Source organism: Chrysochloris asiatica, unplaced genomic scaffold (assembly GCF_000296735.1).
Source record: "Chrysochloris asiatica unplaced genomic scaffold, ChrAsi1.0 scaffold00033, whole genome shotgun sequence".
Classification (NCBI taxonomy): domain Eukaryota; kingdom Metazoa; phylum Chordata; class Mammalia; order Afrosoricida; family Chrysochloridae; genus Chrysochloris; species Chrysochloris asiatica.
In genome coordinates, this window is record NW_006408551.1 from 3,688,296 (window position 1) to 3,712,335 (window position 24,040).

Below are 24,040 nucleotides of genomic sequence, written 5' to 3' on the forward strand. Positions count from 1 at the left end.
TCTGCTCCACGTCATTCAGGCTGTCTGTCTGTAAGTGTGACATCCAAAGCGAAACTCAGTCCTCTGTAATTGTAGCTTAATCAGAACAGACTGGCCTGCCATCTCCCCTGTTTAAAGGACAGTACTTCCTTGAATGTAGCCTTTTGGTGACCACATTGTCATAGAGCCTGAACCCACAAAAACCCCTGAGTCTTTTTCCCTTGAAATTTGCTCAGCTGTAGATCTCTTATTGTGAATTTAGTTCTGCATCCTAAGTTCAAGATAAGCTTTCTTTAAAAAGCAGTCCAGTACAGGGTCTTCGTAAGCAGCCTAAGTGGGAAATTCAGTTTCTACCCCATGTGGCAGAACTCTAGCTCCAGAAAAGTATAACCACTACATAAAGCCAACTCTGCCTAAAGGGAGACATAGGAGGAAGGGTGATAGGCTCTGGGTCATTTGGGTGGGAAATATCGAGGGCAGAAGGGGTCAGAGCCCACCCTATTTGCCCCACACACACTCTCCTGATCCCACACTTACCCTTCCAGCACCTCCATATGCCAGGGGAATGGGAGCACCAGAGAAGCCAACAGCCCCCTTAAGCTCTGCTCCCCCCTTCCAAACCCACTGCCATTTCTGTCTCCTCCCAGATGTGGGCTCCGTGGAAGGCCTGGCCTACCACCGAGGCTGGGACACGCTCTACTGGACAAGCTACACGACATCCACCATTACCCGCCACACTGTGGACCAGACCCGCCCAGGGGCCTTTGAGCGGGAGACAGTCATCACCATGTCTGGGGACGACCACCCACGGGCCTTTGTGCTGGATGAGTGTCAGAAGTGAGCTCTGGGTCTGGGGGGAGGAGGGCACATAGAGGGGGGGCGGTGGGAGAAGTACACTGACATGGAGCCAGGCAGACCCAGGTGGAGATGGGGAGCCAGGTGATAAACAGCTGGGAGGGGCACGGGGTGGCAGAAACTGACCCCAGCAGACCCATGCTGGGGGTGGAGGGGCAGGAGAGTCAGGCTCTAAGCCAGGCTATAATCTGGGCTCCACCACTTCCTTGCTGTGTGACCTTGAATGAGCTGTCTAACCTCTCTAGCCTCGTCTATAACGTGAGGGTAATATTTCAGCTGCCTGAACCAGGGGAGGATCAGGGGCTGTGGAGGACACTTTTGGTGAAAACTGATTTTATGTATCCGTCACATTCAAGGCACATATTATTGTAGTGCTGCTGAGTCTCAAGGACTCAAAGCTTTAGGCAAAGAATAATCATTGAATTCTCCTTCAATGTATGGAAGCTCCAGGCTGGGCCCACTCAAACTACCTGGCCAGGGAGGCAAATTGTATTCATGAGCACTGATGATCCACAGGGCCAGGCAGTGGGAAAGCTGAGGGATGGCAGATTAGACAGGTGGAGAGCTTGTGCAGAAGCCTGGAGGAGGGAAAGGACAGCCACGGGACCCCTGCCCCCCATACAAATGGCTCCTCTAGGGGCCTGAAGACGGCATGGGAAGCATTTCCGGTTGCAAAGGAACCAAGAACACAAGCTTGAAAGAACTGGGTGGGTTGGGGCCAGTGGGTGCTCTGGGCCCTCTCCTTCCCGGGGTCAACCCCATCTCTGCCTGCTCTGTTCTCAGTCTCGAGCAGCCGTGCCCCCATGGTAAGCCACCCTCCTCGCCTTAGCAATCCTGACCCACATGTGAACAAAACTTTTTTCCCCCTGAATTCAGCAACACTTGGAATTTTTTCAAAAAGCTTTACTAGGAAACTAAAGGACAAACAAAACCCAAAAGCAACTTCATAGAAACGGTGAGTGTACTGAGCCCAGATTCCTTCCCCTGGGGTAACTCAAGTCCAGCCCAGCCGGCCAGCCGGCCAGCCTGGCACAGCTGACCCAGGACAAGGGCCCTCTGTTCTCGCGCCTCAGCCCCGCCTGTCGGACTGTCTGACTCCTCATAGCTGGTGACAAACCTCGGCAACTTCACCTGTCAGGCTGTAACTTCCACGGATGGCCCTTGTATTACGCTTCCTACCCTGAGCCCACCTTCATTCTAAAGGCACCAGGAAGCCTCGTGACTTCAGAAGCCCCTTATGCCTGCTCACCAAGTTCCTTTCCTCTGGACCCAGGGAATTCAGTTGTTCACTCTACAAACAACTTTTGAGAACTGGCAAGCTGTTGAGGATGCTGTGGGGAATGAGACACAGCCCTGCCTTGTGAGGGGGAGGACTTACTCAACTCTACTCGTGATGAGGCGGGGACAGCTCCCTGGCAGTGTAATGGGACCTGCCTGACCCAGGTGGACATGGGGCACGTGTCCTTGGGGAGGCAACGCGAAGTGTAAGTTGAAAGGGAAGAGCACAGAGCCTCTTGGAGGAGGAGCTGACCTGTCTGGAAAAGGCACTTTAGGGGAGTTGGAAGGAGCCTGTATGAACTCAGAAGGGGAAATAAGAAGTGATAGACAGCCAACTTCCTGCTGAGTCTGTCTGCGTGACACTGAGGATTCGCTGATGGCCTTGGGGAGCTCACAGCAGAGGATTAGAAAGTCACCTGCACACCTGGTTCTGGTGGACTACCCTCTCAGAAAGCCTCTCTCCCTCCCATCTCTGCTACCCCTTCCTGGGGAGTCATGTTACCAAACTCAAATCTACCATTGCGTGTCACTCTTCCCTGTGTGGCAGTCTGTCAAAGATAGAAGAAATTCTCTTCTTGCCACAGGAACTGAGCTGGGCTACACCTGAGGGTATGAAAGTCCCTGGTGAAAACCAACAAATCAAGGAAGATGATATCAGCAGCCACCCTAGGACCCCTATTTTCTCTTTGGAGGCGAGAGGGAGATACCACCTCCCAAATTCCCTGCAGACTATCATCCTAATTCCAGACCATCAGGAGCCATTGCCCCTCATCCAGGACAAGTCCCAGAGCAGCCAGCGTCTGCCTAAGGGTAGAGGAAGAAGAGATAAAATCGTTCACAGTAGTTCACATGTGTTAGACAATGCAGGGCAGGGGTAGGGTTAAAAAAAGTAAGACCTGGAAAGGCATGAGGAGACAAGTTGACCAGGTGTGGTCAGAACAGCAGGGGAGGCGGGTGGGAATCAAGGTGCAGACCTGTCAGAACTGGAGAATGGTAACTGACTTTCCTGGAGCTCGGTGGTTCTCAAATTTCAGTGTGTGCATAAGGATCGCCTGAGGAGCGCAGCAAGGGCCTGGTTCCTTGGTCCCATCCCAGACCTAACTCTGAGGGCCCAGGAATCATACATAATTCAGCGTAGGAGATCTGAGGACTACTCGTTGCCACACTCGGTGTAGTACAATAGTATCATTAGGTGCTGTTGAGAGTCAGAACCCACTCATAGTGACCTTGAATAGGGTTTTGGAGGAGCAGCTGGTGGGTTTGAACCAGTGACCTTGGGGTTAGCAGTCCAGTGCTTATCCTTCAGCACTACACCAGGACTGGCAGTAGTATTATCCCCCACTTAATAGGGGAGGAAACTGAGGCACAAGGAGGTTCCGTAGCTGCCTAAGGTTGCCTGTGTGGTGAGTGGTAGAGGCAGGGTGGGAGCTCACTGACTTTGGCTCACTTTGCTCTACTGTCTCAGTTCATGGGGATGACACACTCTGAGGTGTGCATACACACATGCATCTACTTACTCACATGTGCACACACCTGCACATGGCACACACACACACAGTACAGGAACTAAACTGTGTTCACCTTGGGTTCCGAGGTTGCCTGTGGCTCTGGGATCTGGCTCATCTGGCTGATCCCTGAGCTCTGTGTGCTCTGGCCTGTGCTCTCCATGCTGGTTCCCAGTACCCATGCTGAACTCTCTGGCTTTGACGCCACATTTCTCTGTTCCTCTCATTCCCCAGCCTGATGTTTTGGACCAACTGGAATGAGCAGCACCCCAGCATCATGCGGGCAGCCCTGTCAGGTGCTAATGTCCTAACTCTCATTGAGAAGGACATCCGTACGCCCAACGGCCTGGCCATTGACCACCGGGCTGAGAAGCTCTACTTCTCTGACGCCACCCTGGACAAGATTGAGCGTTGCGAGTATGACGGCTCCCACCGCTATGTGAGTCTGTGAGGGGCTGGCAGGGGAGGAGATGGTGCAGGCACAGAGGACCAGAAAGGGAGGCAGCATGGCATGGTAGGAAGAACTGGGATGGAATGAAGCCTGGTGCTACCACTTGTAGCTTTGGGCAAGGCGCAGCTGGCCTGGGCTTAGTTTCCTCATCAGTTTTATGCAGGAGGTGACTAGAGGTCACTGTGCATCTTTCCACTCTGACTCCTAGGCCCCCCTCATCCCTGGAGCAGTGTTTGGGTGAAAGGCCCAACCTGCACCAGTGACGAGGACGATGCTGTGCTCTCAGGTGATCCTGAAGTCTGAGCCCGTCCACCCGTTCGGGCTGGCTGTGTACGGGGAGCACATCTTCTGGACTGATTGGGTACGGAGGGCTGTGCAGCGGGCCAACAAGTACGTGGGCAGCGACATGAAGCTGCTGCGTGTGGACATTCCCCAGCAGCCCATGGGCATCATCGCCGTGGCCAACGACACCAACAGTTGTGAGTGGTGATGCTGTTACAGCTTTGTGCCCTGCCCACCCACCTGCATGTATACATAGTACACCCTGGGTCTGCACCACCACGAATTTCCAGGACACCTGGTACTCCTATAGGGAGTAGTGGGGATATGGAGGCAGAATTCTTTTTTTTTTTTTTTTTTAAATAAATGTTTTATTGTAAATTATGTGATAGTTTACATGGGAGAACATTAGTTTTACATTCATTCTATCATATATCGTTTCATTGCCATAGTTACAACCCCGTCCATGCATCATGCCCGTCCCCCGTCCCCCTCCCCCCGGTCATCAGCACACAACTCCTTTCCCTCTCTGGATCTCAAGTCCCCAGCCACTCCATCTCTCCGCGTCATTGTCTCTCGGAGGCAGAATTCTTCCCTTACATGCACCTCCAGCACACACGTCAGTGGGAATGTGTGTGTTGCTAGGATGCTGAACAGGTTTTATCAGAGTTTCTAGACTAAGACAGGGATGAAAGGCCTGGTGATCTCTGACGTGTTTGAAGCCCCTTCATATTGTGGATCACAATGTTCTGTGGATCACAATGTTCTGATTCCGTTGTGTATGGGGTCACCCTGAACTGAGGGTGGGGGGAACAACTCAATGGCAGCTAACAACATCTCTCTGCTTCAATCCCTCACAACATTGGTGCACACACTTGGTCACCTCTCATCCATAGCCTGCCCCTTCCCACACAGCCTCTCTCTCTCTCTCACACACACACACACACACACACACACACCACACACACACATGTTTAACATCGCCCACAGAGCCACACCCTTGGGCAACCTCCCTGGAGCCACATGCTCCAGAACCAAATCACACTTGCATCCCAGGTTCTGCCTGTATGCACTTTGGGCATTCCGGCCCCTAGCCCCACTCACACTGACCTTGCTACAGCTTTCTCAAGCCTCTCCCACACGACCCCCACATGCCCAGGGACCCCCCACTGCACTCGTGGTTCTTACTTGGACTAGAACCTTCCTGAAACACACCTCCAACCCCACACCACTCCCCTAAGAAACATACACACCCTGAGCTGAAGACTCACCCCAGAACATTCCTTACCTTAGACCCTCTTCCCCCATAGCAGCCTTCTCCAGCCCTCTCGGGCTTGCCGCCACCTCCCTGGGGCTCCTGACAGAACAGGTCAGGAAGCCTTGTGTGAGGGAGGGGGGTGTGTATTGTGTGTTTCCCCTGATTATCACCCACCCTGCCTCAGGCGAACTCTCCCCATGCCGCATCAACAATGGAGGCTGCCAGGACCTGTGTCTGCTTACCCACCAAGGCCACGTCAACTGCTCCTGCCGAGGCGGCCGGGTCCTGCAGGAGGATCTCACCTGCCGGGGTGAGGAGGGATGGCGGGGATCCTGGGACTGGGGCCCCCGCCTCGCAGCCTTTAACTGAGGACAAAAAGGGTGGTCTCGTTTCTTGGGGAGGCAGGGGGAGACACCAGCACCCTGGCTGATGCTGGTCCCCCACCCCCCAGCGGTGAATTCTTCATGTCGAGCCCAAGATGAGTTTGAGTGTGCCAATGGGGAATGCATCAACTTCAGCCTGACCTGTGATGGCGTTTCCCACTGCAAGGACAAGTCTGACGAGAAGCCTTCGTATTGCAGTAAGGAGCCCAGTCCAGCACTCAGGGTGGGGTGTGGGAGGGAGAGGAGCCAGAACTCCATGTCCAGGCCCATGGTGGGTACTGACACATGTGTGTCAAGGGAGGAAACTCAGGTGGTCTCATCGGAGGCACCCCCTCTCCCGTGCCCTGCGCTGACTGGCATCTTGACCCCATGCACAGACTCACGCCGTTGCAAGAAGACATTCCGCCAGTGCAACAACGGGCGCTGTGTGTCCAATATGCTGTGGTGCAATGGGGCAGATGACTGCGGGGACGGCTCTGACGAGATCCCCTGCAACAGTGAGTGGACAAGACTGACACGCCATCACCCTGGCCTCAGACCCCTCATTTGAGCCTGGACTCCTGCCTTGTGTCCTGAGCTTCTCGCCCGCCCTACCTTTGCTGAGTTCTTGTCCCCAGACCCCAAAGGCTCTGGGTTCAGATCACCCATATGCCGAACCCGGAACAGATGCTTTTTGGCCCCACCTGACCCCCAGGGGAGGCCTCTGGCTGATGGCCATGATGGGTGCTGTTCTAGAGACAGCCTGTAACATGGGCGAATTCCGCTGCCGAGACGGGACCTGCATCGGAAACTCCAGCCGCTGCAACCAGTTTGTGGACTGTGAGGACGCTTCGGATGAGATGAACTGCAGTGAGTGATATCTGCTCCTCCCACAGCCGTAGGCCCCAGGTGGCACCTTACGGTCTACCCCTGTCCCTGTCAGCCTCTTCACCTGCCTCCCCCTGCCAGGCCTGAGCTCTCCTGGGACCCAGGGAGGGTATGGAGTCCACAACACCCACCCTCGAGGGGAGCTAGGTATCACCCCTTACGGGGCCTCACCACACCTCCAGGCGCCACCGACTGTAGCAGCTACTTCCGACTGGGAGTGAAAGGTGTGCTCTTCCAGCCCTGTGAGCGGACCTCCCTCTGCTATGCCCCAAGCTGGGTGTGCGACGGAGCCAACGACTGTGGAGACTACAGCGACGAGCGTGACTGTCCAGGTGTGGCCAGTGGGCAGCTGTGCAGCCAGCAAGGCCCCTGAGAGAGAGAGAGAGGAAGTATCCTGATGCCTTCCTTTGCTCCCCCAGGCATAAAACGCCCCAGGTGTCCCCTGAATTACTTCGCCTGCCCCAGTGGGCGCTGCATACCCATGAGCTGGACATGTGACAAGGAGGACGACTGTGAGCACGGCGAGGACGAGACCCACTGCAGTGAGTGACCACCAGCACCCCCACTGCAGCGGGGAGCCCAGAGAACCTTGCAGCGGCGGGTGGAGGGCTGGGCTGCACCAGAGCCACTTACTGCCCTCCAGACCTTGATCTCAGGAAGGGGGACAGTTTCTCTGGCTCTTGCTGAGACCTCACAAGAGAACTACCCTGTTGTCTCCCTTCCTTCCATGGCATCTGCCTGCCCGGCTGAGTGCCACCACCTCCCTTCTCTCCGTCTAACTGTGGTTTCTGGCTGCCCCAGACAAGTTCTGCTCGGAGGCCCAGTTTGAGTGCCAGAACCATCGCTGCATCTCCAAGCAGTGGCTATGTGATGGCAGCGATGACTGTGGGGACGGTTCAGATGAGGCAGCTCACTGTGGTGAGAGGCAGCTGGAATCAGGTGGGAGGTGCCCCAGGGAGGGAAAGCCCCACATGCAAATACACCCAGACCCTCTGCATGGGGCAGCACACAGCACGGTGGACATCAGCTGGGGAAGGGGAAGGTGGGCAGCCAGAGTCCTACTCCTGAGGCTTTCGGTTCCCCCCACAGAAGGCAAGACGTGCGGCCCCTCGTCCTTCTCCTGCCCTGGCACCCACGTGTGTGTCCCCGAGCGCTGGCTCTGTGACGGAGACAAGGACTGTGCTGACGGTGCTGATGAGAGTGTCACAGCCGGCTGTTGTGAGTGGCGGGGACCACAGGGAGTCAGGGTGGGCAGCAGATGGCCACACAGTCACTTTGCAGAAGGGGAAACTGAGATTGAAGGAAAGCGAGTGGCCTTAGTGAAGGTCACACAGTCAGTTGATGGTAGAACCGTATCTACCACCCGGGTGTGTGGACTCCCCATTTAGTGCACCTCCCATTCCACCAGAGATAGGGGTGACCAGTTAGAAGCTGAGAGCTGGAAGGGGTGATGGGCAAGAGAAGGGATGTCTGGGCCAGGCTGAAGGCTGTGCCCACCTCTGCCCACAGTGTACAACAGCACCTGCGACAGCCGCGAATTCATGTGCCAGAACCGTCAGTGCATCCCCAAGCACTTCGTGTGTGACCATGACCGTGACTGTGCGGACGGCTCCGACGAGTCTCCTGAGTGTGGTGAGGCCCATGGCAGCCCGGGAGGCAGGGCCTGCCCACATCGTCCACGGGCTGTACAGGATACCTGCTTCACCAGCTCCCTCCTCCCTCAGAGTACCCAACCTGTGGCCCCAGTGAGTTCCGCTGCGCCAACGGGCGCTGTCTGAGCTCCCGCCAGTGGGAGTGCGATGGTGAAAATGACTGTCACGACCAGAGTGACGAGGCTCCCAAGAACCCACACTGCACCAGCTCAGGTGGGCCCACCCTCACCCCTTCCTCCTTTTCCCACACTGCCCACTGTCCTGCTGACCAGCACCTCTGTCCCCTCAGAGCACAAGTGTAATGCCACATCCCAGTTCCTGTGCAGCAGCGGGCGCTGTGTGGCTGAGGCACTGCTCTGCAACGGGCAAGACGACTGCGGTGATGGTTCCGACGAGCGTGGCTGTCACGTCAACGAGTGTCTCAGCCGCAAACTCAGTGGCTGCAGCCAGGACTGCGAAGATCTCAAGATTGGATTCAAGGTGTGCCCAGCAACTCCATGCCCCCAGGCCTGCTTGGAACACTTTTATCCACGGCTTCATTCATTCATTCATTCAATTGGCAAGTGTTCACCTACTGTGCCAGACAATGAGCACAAACCTCTGCTTGCTGGGATGCTGCATCTGCTTGGAGGGTGCAGCCAGCAAGGTTTGCTATCCGAAGGGATGAGGGGAGTGAGAAAAAGGTGAGCACAGATGTCAAATGGACCCTGGACATAAATTCTGAAGTTCAAGGGAGAGGTCCAGATGATAGGTAGAGATCTGGGTCTCATCACTGTTGAGACGGTATCCAAATGCATGAGCCTGGATAAGTCATCACAGAGTGAGGATAGGAGAGAGCAGGTCCAAGGCCTGGCCCTGGGGCTCACCAGCTGAGCGGTCAGGGCAATGGGAGGATAGGCAAGGAGCCACAGCTGAGTGGGGAGGAGAACACACTTCAAGGAGAAGAACCTGGCCACATGGAAGGAGGCCTAGATGGAAAAATGTGGAGCCGTCGGTGACTTCCCAGAGAGGTTTCAATGGAGAGGAGATGGATGTATTGCTTGGGTCGCTTCTCGTCCTCCTCTTGTGTCATCTTCCCCTTGTGTCATCCCCCAAACCAAATCCACTGCTACTAAGTCAGTTCTAGCTCACAGCAACCTTGTATAGATGGTTTCCGAAGCCTCATTTTCCCCCCTCAGAGCGGCTGGTGGGTTTCAGCCTTGAGGTTAGCAGTCCAGTGCTTGCCCTACAGCACCACCAGGGCTCCTTCACACCATCCCCTAATTAACATGTCTGCCCACCTTTAGAACTTGGCCCTCCCCCCAGCATGGCTGGGCTTCCCCTTCAGACCAGCCCTCCAGGGTGGAGGGACCCAGGTGCTCCCACCACCCAGACCTCTGTAGTGCCCCAGCCCTGGTCTCTCTCTGCCCACAGTGCCGCTGCCAACCCGGTTTCCGGCTAAAGGATGATGGCCGGACGTGTGCTGATGTCGATGAGTGCAGCACCACCTTCCCCTGCAGCCAGCACTGCATCAACACCCACGGCAGTTACAAGTGTCTGTGCGTGGAGGGTTATGCTCCCCGTGGCGGCCACCCCCACAGCTGCAAAGCTGTGACTGGTACGATGGGCGTTGGGAGGGGGCGGGAAGGAGGACTACATGTACCTAGACTCTCACTGAGCCCAGGGCCCTCTGTCTCCAGATGAGGAGCCGTTTCTGATCTTTGCCAACCGGTACTACCTGCGCAAGCTCAACCTGGATGGTTCTAACTACACTCTGCTCAAGCAGGTACCAAGCCAGGCCCTGCACACTCCCAGCCCAGCTCCCCAGCTCAGCCCAGAGGTTCTTCCTCACCCATCCTTTCCACGGGGCCTCATGGGCGTCAGTCCTTGTTGAGTTCTCAAGCCCTCCTTCCAGAGGCAAACAGACCCCCGCTGCCACACCCAATATTTCCCACTCCCCCACCTCCAAATCCAGGGCCTGAATAATGCTGTCGCCCTGGACTTTGACTACCGAGAGCAGATGATCTACTGGACAGATGTGACCACCCAAGGCAGCATGATCCGGAGGATGCACCTTAATGGGAGTGATGTGCAGGTGACAAATGGGGTCTCCAGGGCCCAGCACCCCCCTATATGGTCCTCTGCTATAAGGTTATTACCCCTTCTCCCCACTTCCCTACAAAATGATTTCCTCCCTTCCCCTTCCCCCGCTGACTCAATGCATGATTCTGTGTGTTTTAGCTTCTACTTTTCCTCCCAGCCCTGAGAGCTTAGACATGGCAGTTGCTCCCCATCTTCCCCTCACACCAGCCTCAGGCCTTCTGAGTTATCAGGAAGGTCCCCCTTTGTGTCTGACCTCCCTGAGACCGATACTCGCAGCCACTGTGAGGTTCTCTGTCCTTGAAGGAATGGGCCTCTCGTGAGTACTGAGTAAGAGGCGCGGCTAGGCACTTTACAGCTACAGTCCTTCCACCCACACATGGAGAAGCCACTCAATCCCCTTTTACACATGGAGGAAGTTGAGTGTCCTACAACAGGGCACCCAGAGCTCTTACTTCCCTGCCCCCACCTATAGGTGCTGCACCGGACAGGCCTCAGCAACCCCGATGGTCTGGCTGTGGACTGGGTGGGCGGTAACCTGTACTGGTGTGACAAAGGCCGGGATACCATCGAAGTGTCCAAGCTCAATGGTGCCTACCGGAGTGTGCTGGTCAGCTCTGGCCTCCGTGAGCCCAGGGCTCTGGTGGTCGATGTGCAGAATGGGTATGTGAACTAGGAGGGCTGGAGGAGCCCCTGAAAGTGCGCGGTCCACACTCAAGTGAGTCTCAGGACTCACTGCCCACCCACCTTCCAGATATTTGTACTGGACAGACTGGGGTGACCACTCCCTGATTGGCCGGATCGGCATGGATGGATCTAGCCGTAGCGTCATTGTAGATACCAAGATCACGTGGCCCAATGGCCTGACACTAGACTACGTCACTGAGCGGATCTACTGGGCTGATGCCCGTGAGGACTACATTGAGTTTGCCAGCCTGGATGGTTCCAATCGTCATGTCGGTCAGTGTGCCATTGGGGCTGCCTGGGCCAGCAGATGGGTGGGCTGAAGCTACAGGGGGTCAGGCCTTCCCATGTATAGTCTTAGATGAGGGGGCCCCGAGGTGGAGATGGAGGACCGGGGCTGGGGAACTCCAGCCCTCCTCCTCTTTGTGAAGAAGTCATGAAGTGCCTTAGTGTGAATGCCAGCTCTGCCACTCCTTGGTTCTGTGACAATGGGAAGCCACTTACCCATCTAGGACTGGGGCTCATACCCTTCTCACAGGGTTGTGGGATGGAATGAGGCCCAGAAGGTAGGCACCCAACAGGTAGGTCTTCAGCCCTGACTGACCATGCCATCTCCCACAGTGCTGAGCCAGGACATCCCGCACATCTTTGCACTGACCCTGTTTGAGGACTACGTCTACTGGACTGACTGGGAGACAAAGTCCATCAACCGTGCCCACAAGACCACTGGTGCCAACAAGACGCTTCTCATCAGCACCTTGCACCGGCCCATGGACTTGCATGTCTTCCATGCCCTGCGCCAGCCGGATGGTGAGTGGGCCAAGGAGGGGCAGTCAGAGGGTGAGGCAGCGAGGGCACCTACCCTCTCAGCAGGGGTTCCCGTCCCATCCCCAACCCTTCCCCAGGACAGCTGTAGATGGTCCAGCCTGGGTCCAACTCTGGGGTTGAAGCAATGAGACCCTGAAGCCCATTCAGAGACATCACTGAGGCAGGGCCGGGAAGGCAGGCAGGCGTGGCTGAAAGAGTGCAAGGCAAAAGCCTCCTGCTGGGCTTCCGGTGCCTGGTTCCCCTGACGTGTAACCTTGAAGGGTCCTCTCCTGTGTACCTCAGCTCCCTCCTGAAAGTGGCAGGTTAAATCCCCAGCTCTGTCAGCCTAGTAACCTTGGAAGACCGGACACTGTGTTGCCAGAACACCTCCTTTTTGGACAGTGGCTCGGTGAGCAATGGTCCACAGATGGGCCGGGCCAAGTGCCCTTCAACCGATTTTCCTCTGACAGTGCCCAACCACCCCTGCAAGATCAACAATGGTGGCTGCAGCAACCTGTGCCTGCTGTCCCCTGGGGGTGGCCACAAATGTGCCTGCCCCACAAACTTCTACCTGGGTAGCGATGGACGCACCTGTGTGTCCAACTGTACAGCAAGCCAGGTGAGAAGTCTCTCTTCACCCCCATTCAGCAGCTCCCCATTCCCCCTGCTCCCACACCAGTACCCCACATCCTCCTCAGAGTCCTACACCTGCTCGAATAGCTTCACGCATCTGGTTTTCCCGCACTAACACCCCCACATTTCTTGCCTACCTCTTGTCTCCCCACAGCAATATTTTATACCTGTCCCCTCACACAGACACCCCTACACCCTAACCCTGCCCCTTCCTCACCAGTATCCCCAACTCTTTTGTCCACACCTCTATCAAACCCCAACCTTCCGGCCAACTCAACCTTCCCCCAAAACACTCGGACCCCCACCACCTCTTTGAAACATCCCAGCCCCTTAAGAGAAAACCTTGAGTTCCCCAGACCCCCACCAACCCCTCTTGCCCCCACCTGCTCTCCAGTTTGTATGCAAAAACGACAAATGCATCCCCTTCTGGTGGAAGTGTGACACTGAGGACGACTGTGGGGACCACTCAGATGAGCCCCCGGATTGTCGTGAGTGCCCAGGGCAGATGGGGGCAGGAGGGGCCTCAGAGACTGCATGTGGGCGGCCGGACTCCACAGGCAGCTGTGGTGCTTGGGGTGGAGGCCTGACCGATCCCCCCCTGGGCTCCTCTGACGTCTAGTTCCCCTCCCTTTTAGCTGAATTCAAGTGCCGCCCAGGACAGTTCCAGTGTTCGACAGGCATCTGCACAAACCCTGCCTTCATCTGTGATGGGGACAACGACTGTCAGGACAACAGTGACGAGGCCAACTGCGGTAAAGCGCTGCCTCACTCTGGGCCCCTGGGATTGGGAGGTTCTAGATTGCACTGAGGACAAGGGACGTGCCTGCCAGGAGCAGCCAGCACTCCAGGCTGGCCCACTGCTGCTGGAAGCCCTGAGCCTGCCCCTCCCCTCTTTGGCCCTCCATGCATCCGCACAGCCACTACTAGTTACTCTTACTCTGGCCTTCTCCCTGCCCCCCACAGACATCCACGTCTGCTTGCCCAGCCAGTTCAAGTGCACTAACACCAACCGCTGCATCCCTGGTATCTTCCGCTGCAACGGGCAGGACAACTGTGGAGACGGGGAAGACGAACGGGACTGCCGTGAGTGCCCAAGGCTGGGGGCACAGGGCAGGCATGGAACAGAGTCACTGGGAAATCTCCCCACTGCTTCTTGGAGGGGCTTCATTACTCTCCAGGGTGCAGTTAGATGGGCAGCATAAATTTTAACAAATATAACTTGGTTTGCTCATAAAATCATCACGCTTGGTATAGAAACATGTAGATCCTGGAAATAAACAAAACAAAAAAAGCTTAACAATTGGAGGGAAGATGAGGGAAGAGGCAGGAATAAAATGTTCCTTCTTTCCCAAAAAATGGCCAGCAGGATGGGGCCAGGCCTTAGAGGAGGGAAAAGATTATGACCTGGAGCTGGAGTGGGAGGCAAAAATGGGTCCTCATTCTCTTCTCCACGTGCTCATGCCCCCTCAGCTGAGGTGACCTGCGCCCCCAACCAGTTCCAGTGCTCCATCACCAAGCGCTGCATTCCTCGTGTCTGGGTCTGTGACCGTGACAATGACTGTGTGGACGGCAGTGACGAGCCCGCCAATTGCAGTGAGTTACCTGGCACCCCTGGAGCCTGGAGCCCAGGCCCCAACACACAGTGCCTGCTGCTCCACCCCGCCCCGTGTCTGCGAGCCTGAGCCCACAGGGGCCACTCCCACCTACTCCCCTACTTCATGGCACTCTCTGGAAAGCAGCGTTCCCTCACACCATGCCTGCCCCTGCAGCCCAGATGACCTGTGGAGTGGACGAGTTCCGCTGCAAGGATTCTGGTCGCTGTATCCCAGCGCGTTGGAAATGTGATGGGGAGGACGACTGTGGAGATGGCTCGGATGAGCCCAAGGAAGAGTGTGGTGAGCAGGACCGGCCAGCTACTGCCTTCCAGGGAAGGCATTCTGCTGGGCAGGCGGGGGGGCGGGGAGGCAGGGAAGGGGTGGCATCCAGGGATGGCCACAGGGAGATCGGAGGCTGTCCTCTGGCTCTCTCAACATGACCCTGGCACTGGGCTTTTGTGCCCTCCATGGGACTGGCACAGGAAGGTCTTGCCCCCACCTGCCTCTGCCCCCGCATTCATGCCCCTCTCCGCCAAAACCTGCTGCAGACCTCAGGCTGGAAGGCCTGCCGTCCTCAGCACACCTGTCGGAGACCTAATGTGGACTTCCACCCCTCCCCTTCCACTGTCTTGCCTCCCTAGACGAGCGCACCTGTGAACCATACCAGTTCCGCTGCAAGAACAACCGCTGTGTACCAGGCCGCTGGCAGTGCGATTATGACAATGATTGTGGAGACAACTCGGACGAGGAGAGCTGCAGTATGTGCCCCCACCCACCTGGCAGGGCACCTGACCCAACGCACCTCGGGCTCCTCCCTTCTCAACACCCTGGCGGAAGGCCCCTCCCGCCTCGCCCCACCCCACTCCATGTTGTGTATTTGAGTTTGTACCATTTCACCTCATCTCATGTTTTTCTCCATTTTCACACTGTCCTCTCGGGGTTGCAGAGGTAGGTGTCTCTGATGTACCCCTGCTCCCACCATACCCGTCTATGCCCCAGAGCCCACCCACCTCCTTGTTATGCCTCTGCCCCGTGTCCTTGATCAGCTTCTCCCTAAACCCTGGTGCTCCTTTCGGTGCTCTTGTCCCTCTCCTTCCTCCCCACACATAGTCTGTTCCATGGGCAGGGCTTCTCTGTGTCTGTTCCCAGAGGGCTGAGTGTTGGCACCCTCTGTGTGGGTTGTGCCCAGAATTGGTTGGTCATCTTGATCAAGAGTCCCCTCAGCTGTGGCGTGGGGGACTGGGCCTTGGGTTTGGGAGCATCACTCTGCCCCCAACAGCAGTCCCCCAGGGGCTGATCCTAATGCCCATCCTCCTGGGGCTGTCTATCCTTTGCCCTCTCCTAGCCCCCCGTCCCTGCTCTGAGAGTGAGTTCTCCTGCGCCAATGGCCGCTGCATCGCTGGACGCTGGAAATGCGATGGAGACCATGACTGTGCGGATGGCTCAGACGAGGTGGGCAGGGAGACCTGCAGAATGAACAGTTGGTCATGGAAGACAGGGCAGGCTCTAGGGGTGCCCAGATTTGACCAGGCTGCCTGCTTCTGTACCCACAGAAAGACTGCACCCCCCGCTGCGACATGGACCAGTTCCAGTGCAAGAGCGGTCACTGCATCCCCCTGCGCTGGCGCTGCGATGCAGATGCCGACTGCATGGACGGCAGTGATGAGGAAGCCTGTGGCACTGGTGGTGAGACCCTCCAGCATGGTGATCTTGCACCCCCCACCCCAGCATCTGAGCACCTACCGTGTTCAGGCAATGCCGTAGGCCTTGGGGATATGGCAGTGAACAAGGCATGGGGCCCCTGGGGACATCTGCGTAGGTTGTGCCCGCACAAGGACACCTTGTTGAGAGGCCAGTCAGGGCTAAAATCCAGCAGAAGCAGCCGGGGCGGCTGAGTCCATCCAGAGGCAGTGAGCTGCCCCTGAGAAGCAAAGTCCTTACTCACTCCTTTCCTGGGGCAGTGAGGCGGGCCTTGTCCCTGGCTGACCTGCCTTGGCTGGGAGGAACTGGGAGCAGGGGCCCACCCAGCAGGGCGGACAGCCTGGTGCCCTCACTGCAGTCTCTCATGACAGCACCCTCTGAACCCTCTGTACATTCTACACCCCCAGATGCCTCTGCTTCTCCCCTAAACCCCAGAGGAAGTGGTTTCAACCCAAGGCCCACATGGTAGAAAATTAGTAGACCTGGGTCCAGTTCTACTGTCCCACTGCTGGCCTGGTGACCCTACTGGGTCCCACATTCTCCCAGTGGAGGGAGAGGTCTGCACAACTTACCCTTCCATTCCTGCTGCCCCTCACACCCAGTACGGACCTGCCCCTTGGATGAGTTCCAGTGCAACAACACTCTGTGCAAGCCACTGGCCTGGAAGTGCGACGGTGAAGACGACTGTGGGGACAACTCTGATGAGAACCCAGAGGAGTGTGGTGAGATGTGGGGGCAGGGCTCAAGGGGTGGGGCTCAAGGGACGGGGCTCCAGGGGGCTCTCTAGCACCTGACCCACTCACTGCCGCCTAGTCAGACTGCTTCTGTCTCCTGCACCCACAGTCCGGTTCCTGTGCCCTCCCAACCGGCCCTTCCGTTGCAAGAATGATCGTGTCTGCCTGTGGATCGGACGCCAGTGTGACGGCATCGACAATTGTGGGGATGGGACTGATGAGGAGGACTGTGGTGAGCAAGGCCAGTGAGGGGCCATTTGAAGTGTCTGCAATGGGGCTGCTGAGCCGTGGAGTGTGGGTGGGCCAAGAGAAAGTTGTGTTGGAGGAGGGAACTCACACAGGAAGGGACACTTCCTTAGACAAGAGAAACTCCTGAAGAAGGTGTTCCAGGCTTTCTGAAGCTCTGGTCTTGGAGGTGGGGACTGGGACTCCCCCTGCAAGTTTAAACAAACAGCCAGTTTCAGAACCCATCAATTTTAGTGGTTGACTGTGAGGAAGATTCAAGGTGCATGAATGCCCAGAATCTGAAGCCCCCGCCCTCCCCAGAGCCCCCGACGGCCCAGACCCCCCACTGCAAGGACAAAAAGGAGTTCCTATGCCGAAACCAGCGCTGCCTCTCCTCCTCCCTGCGCTGCAACATGTTTGACGACTGTGGGGATGGCTCAGATGAGGAGGGCTGCAGCATCGGTAAAGCCACGCATGCCGGCCACAGGTGCAGGACTGGGAGGCCTCGGGGAAATTAGGGCAAGGGGACCCACTCTCTGTCTCCCACAGACCCCAAGATGACCAGCTGCGCTGCCAATGCCAGCATCTGTGGAGATGAGGCACGCTGTGTGCGTACAGAGAAAGCCGCCTACTGCGCCTGCCGCCCAGGCTTCCACACTGTGCCAGGCCATCCAGGATGCCAGGGTAGGAAGGCGGGGCCAAGGTGGGCAGGCGGAGAGCCCTACCTCCAAACACCCATGACCCTCCCCTGTGACCCCCAGACATCAACGAGTGCCTGCGGTTCGGCACCTGCTCTCAGCTCTGCAACAACACCAAAGGCGGTCACTTGTGCAGCTGTGCTCGGAACTTCATGAAGACGCACAACACCTGCAAAGCTGAAGGTGCAGGGGTCAGGAGGGGCCACCAAGACAGGGTCTTCCCCACACCACTACTCACCCGCTCCTGAGCACAATGTCCATGTCAAGCAGACACAACGGTGCTGCCCAGGGGCTGGCTCACCTGACAAGTAACCGCCACATATGCTACTCCCATGACGTGAGCACTCAGACACGCACATGTACCCATGACTTTGACGCACACCTGACACAGTTATACACTCACAAGCCTGTGTGCCCACCTCCACCCACACCCAGCCCCCAACATACACACACACATCAGGCTGTGAGAGGGCAGAGGCCTCTGGAACCGGAAGGGCAGGGGCAGCTCCCCGGAGTGACTGGTTACACGGGATCAGCTCGAGGGTGGAGGAAGGAAGTTCATGGGGCAAAGACCCAGGTACTGAGGTGCAGCGATGAGCACTGACTCTGGCTGGAGCTGATATTCTGATGTCATTAGTGTGAACGGGGCTGGGCAGTACATCCCAGGTGCCCTCCCAGCCCGTTTCCTCTCCCACTTCTCACACTTGTCTGATCTCTTGCTGCTCTAGGCTCCGAATACCAGGTCCTGTATATCGCTGATGACAATGAGATCCGCAGCCTATTCCCTGGGCACCCCCACTCCGCTTATGAACAAGCCTTCCAAGGCGACGAGAGTGTCCGCATCGATGCCATGGATGTGCATGTCAAGGCTGGCCGTGTCTATTGGACAAACTGGCACACAGGCACCATCTCCTACCGCAGTCTACCCCCAGCTGCACCACCTACCACTTCCAACCGCCACCGGCGCCAGATCGACCGTGGTGTTACTCACCTCAACGTGAGCATCCATCCCAGGCGGGCTGTGTTCACAGCACAGAGTGGGTGGGAGGGCTCCAGAGAGCAGATGGCTCGGAGCAAAGTTTGAGAAGAGCAAGAGGAGGGGCTAAACAGTGAGACGCTCTGGACGTCAAAAGGCAGTTAAACTCAATTATAAGAATGATGAGTACTGGGTTAGGTCACATTGTTGTTGTTGTTGTTATGTGCCGTGGAGTCAGTTCTGACTCACAGCGACCCTGCACAGGGTTTCCGAGACTGTTAATCTTTACTAGAGCAGAACGCCTCATCTTTCTCCCTCAGAGCAACTGGTAGTTTCTCCCTCAGAGCAACTGCTGACCTTGCTGTTCACAGCCCAATCCGTAACTACTATGCTACCAGCTGCTCCTTTGCCACATTGGAGCCCAACATTAGATCCCTGCAGAAGGCAGCTGGACACGACGATGCCTTTGGTTCATTCCCAAGCTACAAATCTTGAGCAATTTATTTACTTCTTTGGGCCTCGATTTGTTCATCAGTAACCAAAGTCCTGGTGTGGCATCATAGGATAAGCACTTGACCTCAAGATAGGTTTGAACCACAAAGTCGGCAGTTCAAACTCACCAGCCACTCCTTGGAAACCATATACAAGGTCACTATGAGTGGGAACCAACTCAACGGTACTTAACAACAAACCAAATCCATAGCCATCAAGTGAATTCCAGCTCACAGCAACTCTGTATAGGATGGAGTAAAACTACTCTTGGGAGTTTCCAAGACTAAATCTTTACAGTAGCAGACAGCCTGGTGGGTTTGAACCACTGACCTCGTAGTTAGCAGCCCAACACTTAACCTACAGTGTCACCAGGATTCCTTGTTCATCAGTAAAATGGGTTAATAATACCTACCTTCTAGGCTTTTAGTGAGAATTGGCCAAGGGAATATGCAAAAGCTCCAAGTGGAACACATGAGATGTGTGGCAATGTAATCTCGTAGAAGCCAGGAGACTAGCCTAGTTGTCATTCTGGATGGCTGTTTAGCAGAATGGGTGTCAAGAAGAGAACAACAGACACAAGGCAGTAGCCTTAAACCTGCATCCCCTCTTCAGATTTCAGGTCTAAAGATGCCAAGGGGCATTGCCATTGACTGGGTGGCTGGGAACGTGTACTGGACTGACTCGGGCCGAGATGTGATTGAGGTGGCACAAATGAAGGGCGAAAACCGCAAGACACTCATCTCAGGCATGATCGACGAACCCCACGCCATTGTGGTGGACCCACTAAGGGGGTACGCAAGTGGGAGGCACTGGGCCTGTGTTAGGAAATCCCTGGGACAGGGTTTCCACTGAAAGGCATGCCCTTCCCCACCCAGACTAGTCTGAGGCCAGGGTCCTCGTTCTTGTGGCTGCTCTCTCAGGCTGCCAAGGCCTGGCCTTCTCCTTGCCCCAGGGCAGCTCCGCCCACTCAGGTGACTGTAATCAGTGTAGTGTGTTTATAGAGTAAAAGATCCTGAACTTGGTCCAGAAGCTGGCTTCCCATGGTTCTTTCTGGAGAAGAAGAGCAGTTCCCATCAGACCTTGTGCCCAGGCCAAGATGTTGGGGTCTGATCTTGGGCTGCCTCCCCTGTTGAACCACAGGTTCTACCTTCACTCAACCCCTTCTCCCTCCCCAGCACTATGTACTGGTCAGACTGGGGGAACCACCCCAAGATTGAGACAGCGGCCATGGATGGGACCCTACGGGAGACACTGGTACAGGACAACATCCAGTGGCCCACAGGTCCGTGGGGACAGGGGGATGTGTCGGGGGAAACTGGGGGGCCGAAGGAGCTTGGACTGGGAAGGGGCAGATGAGTTGCAAAGGCTTTTTCCAGAACAGGTGATTGTGAGTGGTCGGGTTAGCAGGGAGGGTAAAACTGGCCAGTGCTGCTTCCTACCACACCACCCCCACCACCCCCACCCCCGGACTCAGGCAGAAGAGGCCGGGCCCTCACCTGCTCTCTGCCTCCCTCAGGCCTGGCAGTGGATTACCACAACGAGCGGCTCTACTGGGCGGATGCCAAACTGTCTGTCATCGGCAGCATCCGGCTCAATGGCACAGACCCCATTGTGGCTGCAGATAGCAAACGAGGTTAGAGTGAAACATCATTAACCCCCAGTCCTACCCTCAGATCTACCATCTCCACACTGAGCCTGGAGGCCTCACCCCATGCCTTCCATTCCTCATTAGCCTTGCCCCAGCAGTCTTTCATGCCATTCCCAGCTAGACTCCCCCTGCACCAACTCATGCCTGGGGTCCACCATGAATGACCCTCTGATCCACTTGTCCATTCATTCATTCTACCAATGAGTACTGAGCTGCATGGAGACAGCAGTAGGAACTCAGCCAGTGTGGGAAAAGTTACAGAAGGCGATTCTAACCCAGGAGTCTGGGGCTGGTAATAGAAGGAAGAGGTTGTGAGAGTTTGGTTTTGGACACGTTGAGTTTGAGGTTCCTGATAGCCCCAGAGACTGAGGTGCTGAAAGTGATAGCGCCTGAGTGTCCACATTCCCTTCTGACCTTGCCTCCACCCTAGGCCTAAGTCACCCCTTCAGCATCGATGTCTTTGAGGATTACATCTATGGCGTCACCTACATCAATAATCGTGTCTTCAAGATCCATAAGTTTGGACACAGCCCCTTGGTTAACCTGACGGGAGGACTGAGCCACGCCTCTGATGTGGTTCTGTACCATCAGCACAAGCAACCCGAAGGTGGGAAGAGAGGAGGGCTTGGGGGTTCAAAGTTGTGACCTGGGATCCTGGTGGGGAGGGCAGGGTTCCAGGTTTAGGGTTAAAGGGCTCAGTACCCTCCCACCCCACCCAAACCTGCAGTGACCAACCCGTGTGACCGCAAGAAGTGTGAGTGGCTCTGCCTTCTGAGCCCCAGTGGGCCTGTCTGCACCTGCCCCAACGGGAAGCGTCTGGACAATGGCACGTGCGTGGCTGTGCCCTCACCTACACCCCCACCAGATGGTATGGTCGTGCCCCCCCCACACTACCTTATCCCATACCTCATAACCCGCCTCACTGTGGCCTCTCAACACCCCACCCACTCCCTTCTGTTCCCTGATGGCTCCTTCCTGCAGCCCCCCGGCCTGGGACCTGTAGCCTGCAATGCTTCAATGGTGGCAGCTGCTTCCTCAATGCACGGAGGCAGCCCAAATGCCGCTGCCAGCCCCGCTACACCGGCGACAAGTGCGAACTGGACCAGTGTTGGGAGCACTGTCGCAACGGGGGCACCTGCGCTGCCTCCCCCTCGGGTATGCCTACTGCCCTCCTGCCAGGATCTTGTCCCTTGACCCAGCCACCTCCCCTCCCCTCCCTCCCTACCCCCCTGTCCCTCTCAGTCTCTGCCTCCATCCTATCCTCACTCCCCCTGACCCTGTTCCTCTGCAAAGGACCAAAGTCCCACTCACACATTTTCTCCTTCCAGGTATGCCCACGTGCCGGTGCCCCACGGGCTTCACGGGCCCCAAATGCACCCAGCAGGTGTGTGCGGGCTACTGTGCCAACAACAGCACCTGTACTGTCAACCAGGGTAACCAGCCCCAGTGCCGATGCCTGCCTGGCTTCCTGGGCGACCGCTGCCAGTACCGTGAGTGAGCTGTCCGGGCCCTGGGGAAGGGAGTGAGGGGCACCGGGGCACCCAGAGCCCTCGGGTAGTGATTGTCCTGGGCCCAAGACCCACAGGGATATGAGGTCCAGAGCAGAGGCCATGCACACCTCAGCCAAGCCAAAGCTTCCCCAAGGAGGCCTGGCATACTCCTCCAAAATAGTGAGCCCTCCGGCATTAGGATTATTCAAGAAAAGCAGGGTCAAAAAGGAAACTAAACAGTGCCCCATCAGGATGCCCACAGAAATCCTTGTACACCAGAGCTTGTGACATGTGGCTGACAGGGATCTCTTGAGGAGTTGGGAGTCACCGCAGGACCTGGGGGGTGCCTTCAGATGCCTAACTCCCCACCCCCCATGCCCCCGTAGAGCACCTTCCTAAGGGCAGGACTTGAGGCACCTGCTCTCTCACCCCTTCCACAGGGCAGTGCTCTGGCTACTGTGAGAACTTTGGCACATGCCAGATGGCTGCTGACGGTTCTCGCCAGTGCCGCTGTACCGCCTACTTCGAGGGACCACGGTGTGAGGTGAACAAGTGCAGCCGCTGTCTCAAGGGAAACTGCATGATCAACAAGCAGAGTGGGGATGTCACCTGCAAGTGAGTGGGTCCTGTCCACATAGTCCTGTCCTGATCCCGCAACCCCAGTCCTGCCCACCACAAACTGTCCCCCACCAGCCTCCATCGCAGCCTCTTGACTCCTTCCTGCAGCTGCTCCGATGGCCGAGTGGCCCCCAGCTGTCTGACCTGCATTGGTCACTGTAATAATGGCGGTTCCTGTACCATGAACAGCAAAATGATGCCAGAGTGCCAGTGAGTTGGTTTGAGCCTTGCCCAACAAACACCATCCCTCTGCCCCTCACATCTGAGCAGGGACGCTGTCAGCACCCATCCCTCCAGCTTCCCCCACAGCAATGCCTGGGGTAGCCATACCTGCTCAGCTCCGTCCCTCCTGTCTGCAGGTGTCCACCCCACATGACAGGCCCCCGATGTGAGGAGCAAGTCATGAACCAGCAGCCACCTGGACGTAAGTACCCCTGAGGAGGGTGCCTTCTGTTTTCCTGAGCTTTTCTGACTCAGTTTCCTACCTCCTTTCAGACATGGTCTCCATTCTCATTCCTCTGCTGCTGCTGCTGTTGCTGCTTCTGGTGGCCGGCGTGGTATTCTGGTACAAGCGACGAGTCCGTGGGTGAGTCCTGGGGGGGGGTCTGGAGCATTCTGGTCATGATTTTACCACCCCAGCTTTACCCCACTAGAACTCCCACCCCCTTATACTCATGCCTCTCCCCAGGGCTAAGGGCTTCCAGCACCAGCGGATGACCAATGGGGCCATGAATGTGGAGATCGGGAACCCCACTTATAAGATGTATGAGGGCGGAGAGCCCGATGATGTGGGGGGCCTACTGGATGCTGACTTCGCCCTGGACCCTGACAAGGTGAGCTGGGAGAGCAAAGAAGAAGGCTTCCAGGGCAGAGCCAAGAGGCATGGCTGGGGTGTCTACCGGTATTGGGCTGGGTGATGAGATGGAGGTGGGGTACTCCCAAGCCCCGACTGAACCCTCTATTGCCCCCACAGCCTACCAACTTCACCAACCCCGTGTACGCCACACTCTACATGGGTGGACATGGCAGCCGCCACTCTCTGGCCAGCACAGATGAGAAGCGAGAGCTCCTGGGCCGGGGCCCCGAGGACGAGATAGGTGACCCCTTGGCATAAGGCTCTGCCCTATTGGACTTCCCCCAGCGAGCCCCCCCC

General features: G+C 56.7%; 1 protein-coding gene across 1 annotated transcript in view; it reads left to right on the forward strand.

The window, feature by feature from the left end:
* Positions 1 to 24,001, forward strand: part of LRP1 (low density lipoprotein receptor-related protein 1) — an 85,656-nt gene extending 61,655 nt beyond the window's left edge. Inside the window, exons 42-89 of the mRNA XM_006859462.1 lie at positions 627 to 816; positions 3,852 to 4,056; positions 4,355 to 4,547; positions 5,790 to 5,915; positions 6,057 to 6,185; positions 6,366 to 6,485; positions 6,724 to 6,837; positions 7,038 to 7,187; positions 7,275 to 7,397; positions 7,657 to 7,773; positions 7,945 to 8,073; positions 8,365 to 8,487; positions 8,580 to 8,720; positions 8,797 to 8,987; positions 9,921 to 10,104; positions 10,187 to 10,272; positions 10,462 to 10,581; positions 11,062 to 11,249; positions 11,341 to 11,546; positions 11,892 to 12,080; positions 12,548 to 12,696; positions 13,105 to 13,198; positions 13,346 to 13,462; positions 13,674 to 13,793; positions 14,181 to 14,303; positions 14,480 to 14,605; positions 14,947 to 15,063; positions 15,651 to 15,757; positions 15,859 to 15,991; positions 16,609 to 16,728; positions 16,850 to 16,972; positions 17,287 to 17,427; positions 17,515 to 17,649; positions 17,727 to 17,846; positions 18,392 to 18,660; positions 19,744 to 19,922; positions 20,307 to 20,413; positions 20,648 to 20,764; positions 21,210 to 21,386; positions 21,507 to 21,647; positions 21,761 to 21,934; positions 22,108 to 22,269; positions 22,710 to 22,884; positions 22,996 to 23,097; positions 23,247 to 23,311; positions 23,383 to 23,473; positions 23,576 to 23,720; positions 23,861 to 24,001. Of these exons, the coding sequence (XP_006859524.1) occupies positions 627 to 816; positions 3,852 to 4,056; positions 4,355 to 4,547; positions 5,790 to 5,915; positions 6,057 to 6,185; positions 6,366 to 6,485; positions 6,724 to 6,837; positions 7,038 to 7,187; positions 7,275 to 7,397; positions 7,657 to 7,773; positions 7,945 to 8,073; positions 8,365 to 8,487; positions 8,580 to 8,720; positions 8,797 to 8,987; positions 9,921 to 10,104; positions 10,187 to 10,272; positions 10,462 to 10,581; positions 11,062 to 11,249; positions 11,341 to 11,546; positions 11,892 to 12,080; positions 12,548 to 12,696; positions 13,105 to 13,198; positions 13,346 to 13,462; positions 13,674 to 13,793; positions 14,181 to 14,303; positions 14,480 to 14,605; positions 14,947 to 15,063; positions 15,651 to 15,757; positions 15,859 to 15,991; positions 16,609 to 16,728; positions 16,850 to 16,972; positions 17,287 to 17,427; positions 17,515 to 17,649; positions 17,727 to 17,846; positions 18,392 to 18,660; positions 19,744 to 19,922; positions 20,307 to 20,413; positions 20,648 to 20,764; positions 21,210 to 21,386; positions 21,507 to 21,647; positions 21,761 to 21,934; positions 22,108 to 22,269; positions 22,710 to 22,884; positions 22,996 to 23,097; positions 23,247 to 23,311; positions 23,383 to 23,473; positions 23,576 to 23,720; positions 23,861 to 24,001 (6,794 nt within the window). The remainder of the gene's footprint in view (positions 1 to 626; positions 817 to 3,851; positions 4,057 to 4,354; positions 4,548 to 5,789; positions 5,916 to 6,056; positions 6,186 to 6,365; positions 6,486 to 6,723; positions 6,838 to 7,037; positions 7,188 to 7,274; positions 7,398 to 7,656; positions 7,774 to 7,944; positions 8,074 to 8,364; positions 8,488 to 8,579; positions 8,721 to 8,796; positions 8,988 to 9,920; positions 10,105 to 10,186; positions 10,273 to 10,461; positions 10,582 to 11,061; positions 11,250 to 11,340; positions 11,547 to 11,891; positions 12,081 to 12,547; positions 12,697 to 13,104; positions 13,199 to 13,345; positions 13,463 to 13,673; positions 13,794 to 14,180; positions 14,304 to 14,479; positions 14,606 to 14,946; positions 15,064 to 15,650; positions 15,758 to 15,858; positions 15,992 to 16,608; positions 16,729 to 16,849; positions 16,973 to 17,286; positions 17,428 to 17,514; positions 17,650 to 17,726; positions 17,847 to 18,391; positions 18,661 to 19,743; positions 19,923 to 20,306; positions 20,414 to 20,647; positions 20,765 to 21,209; positions 21,387 to 21,506; positions 21,648 to 21,760; positions 21,935 to 22,107; positions 22,270 to 22,709; positions 22,885 to 22,995; positions 23,098 to 23,246; positions 23,312 to 23,382; positions 23,474 to 23,575; positions 23,721 to 23,860) is intronic.
* Positions 24,002 to 24,040: the final 39 nt, after the last annotated feature.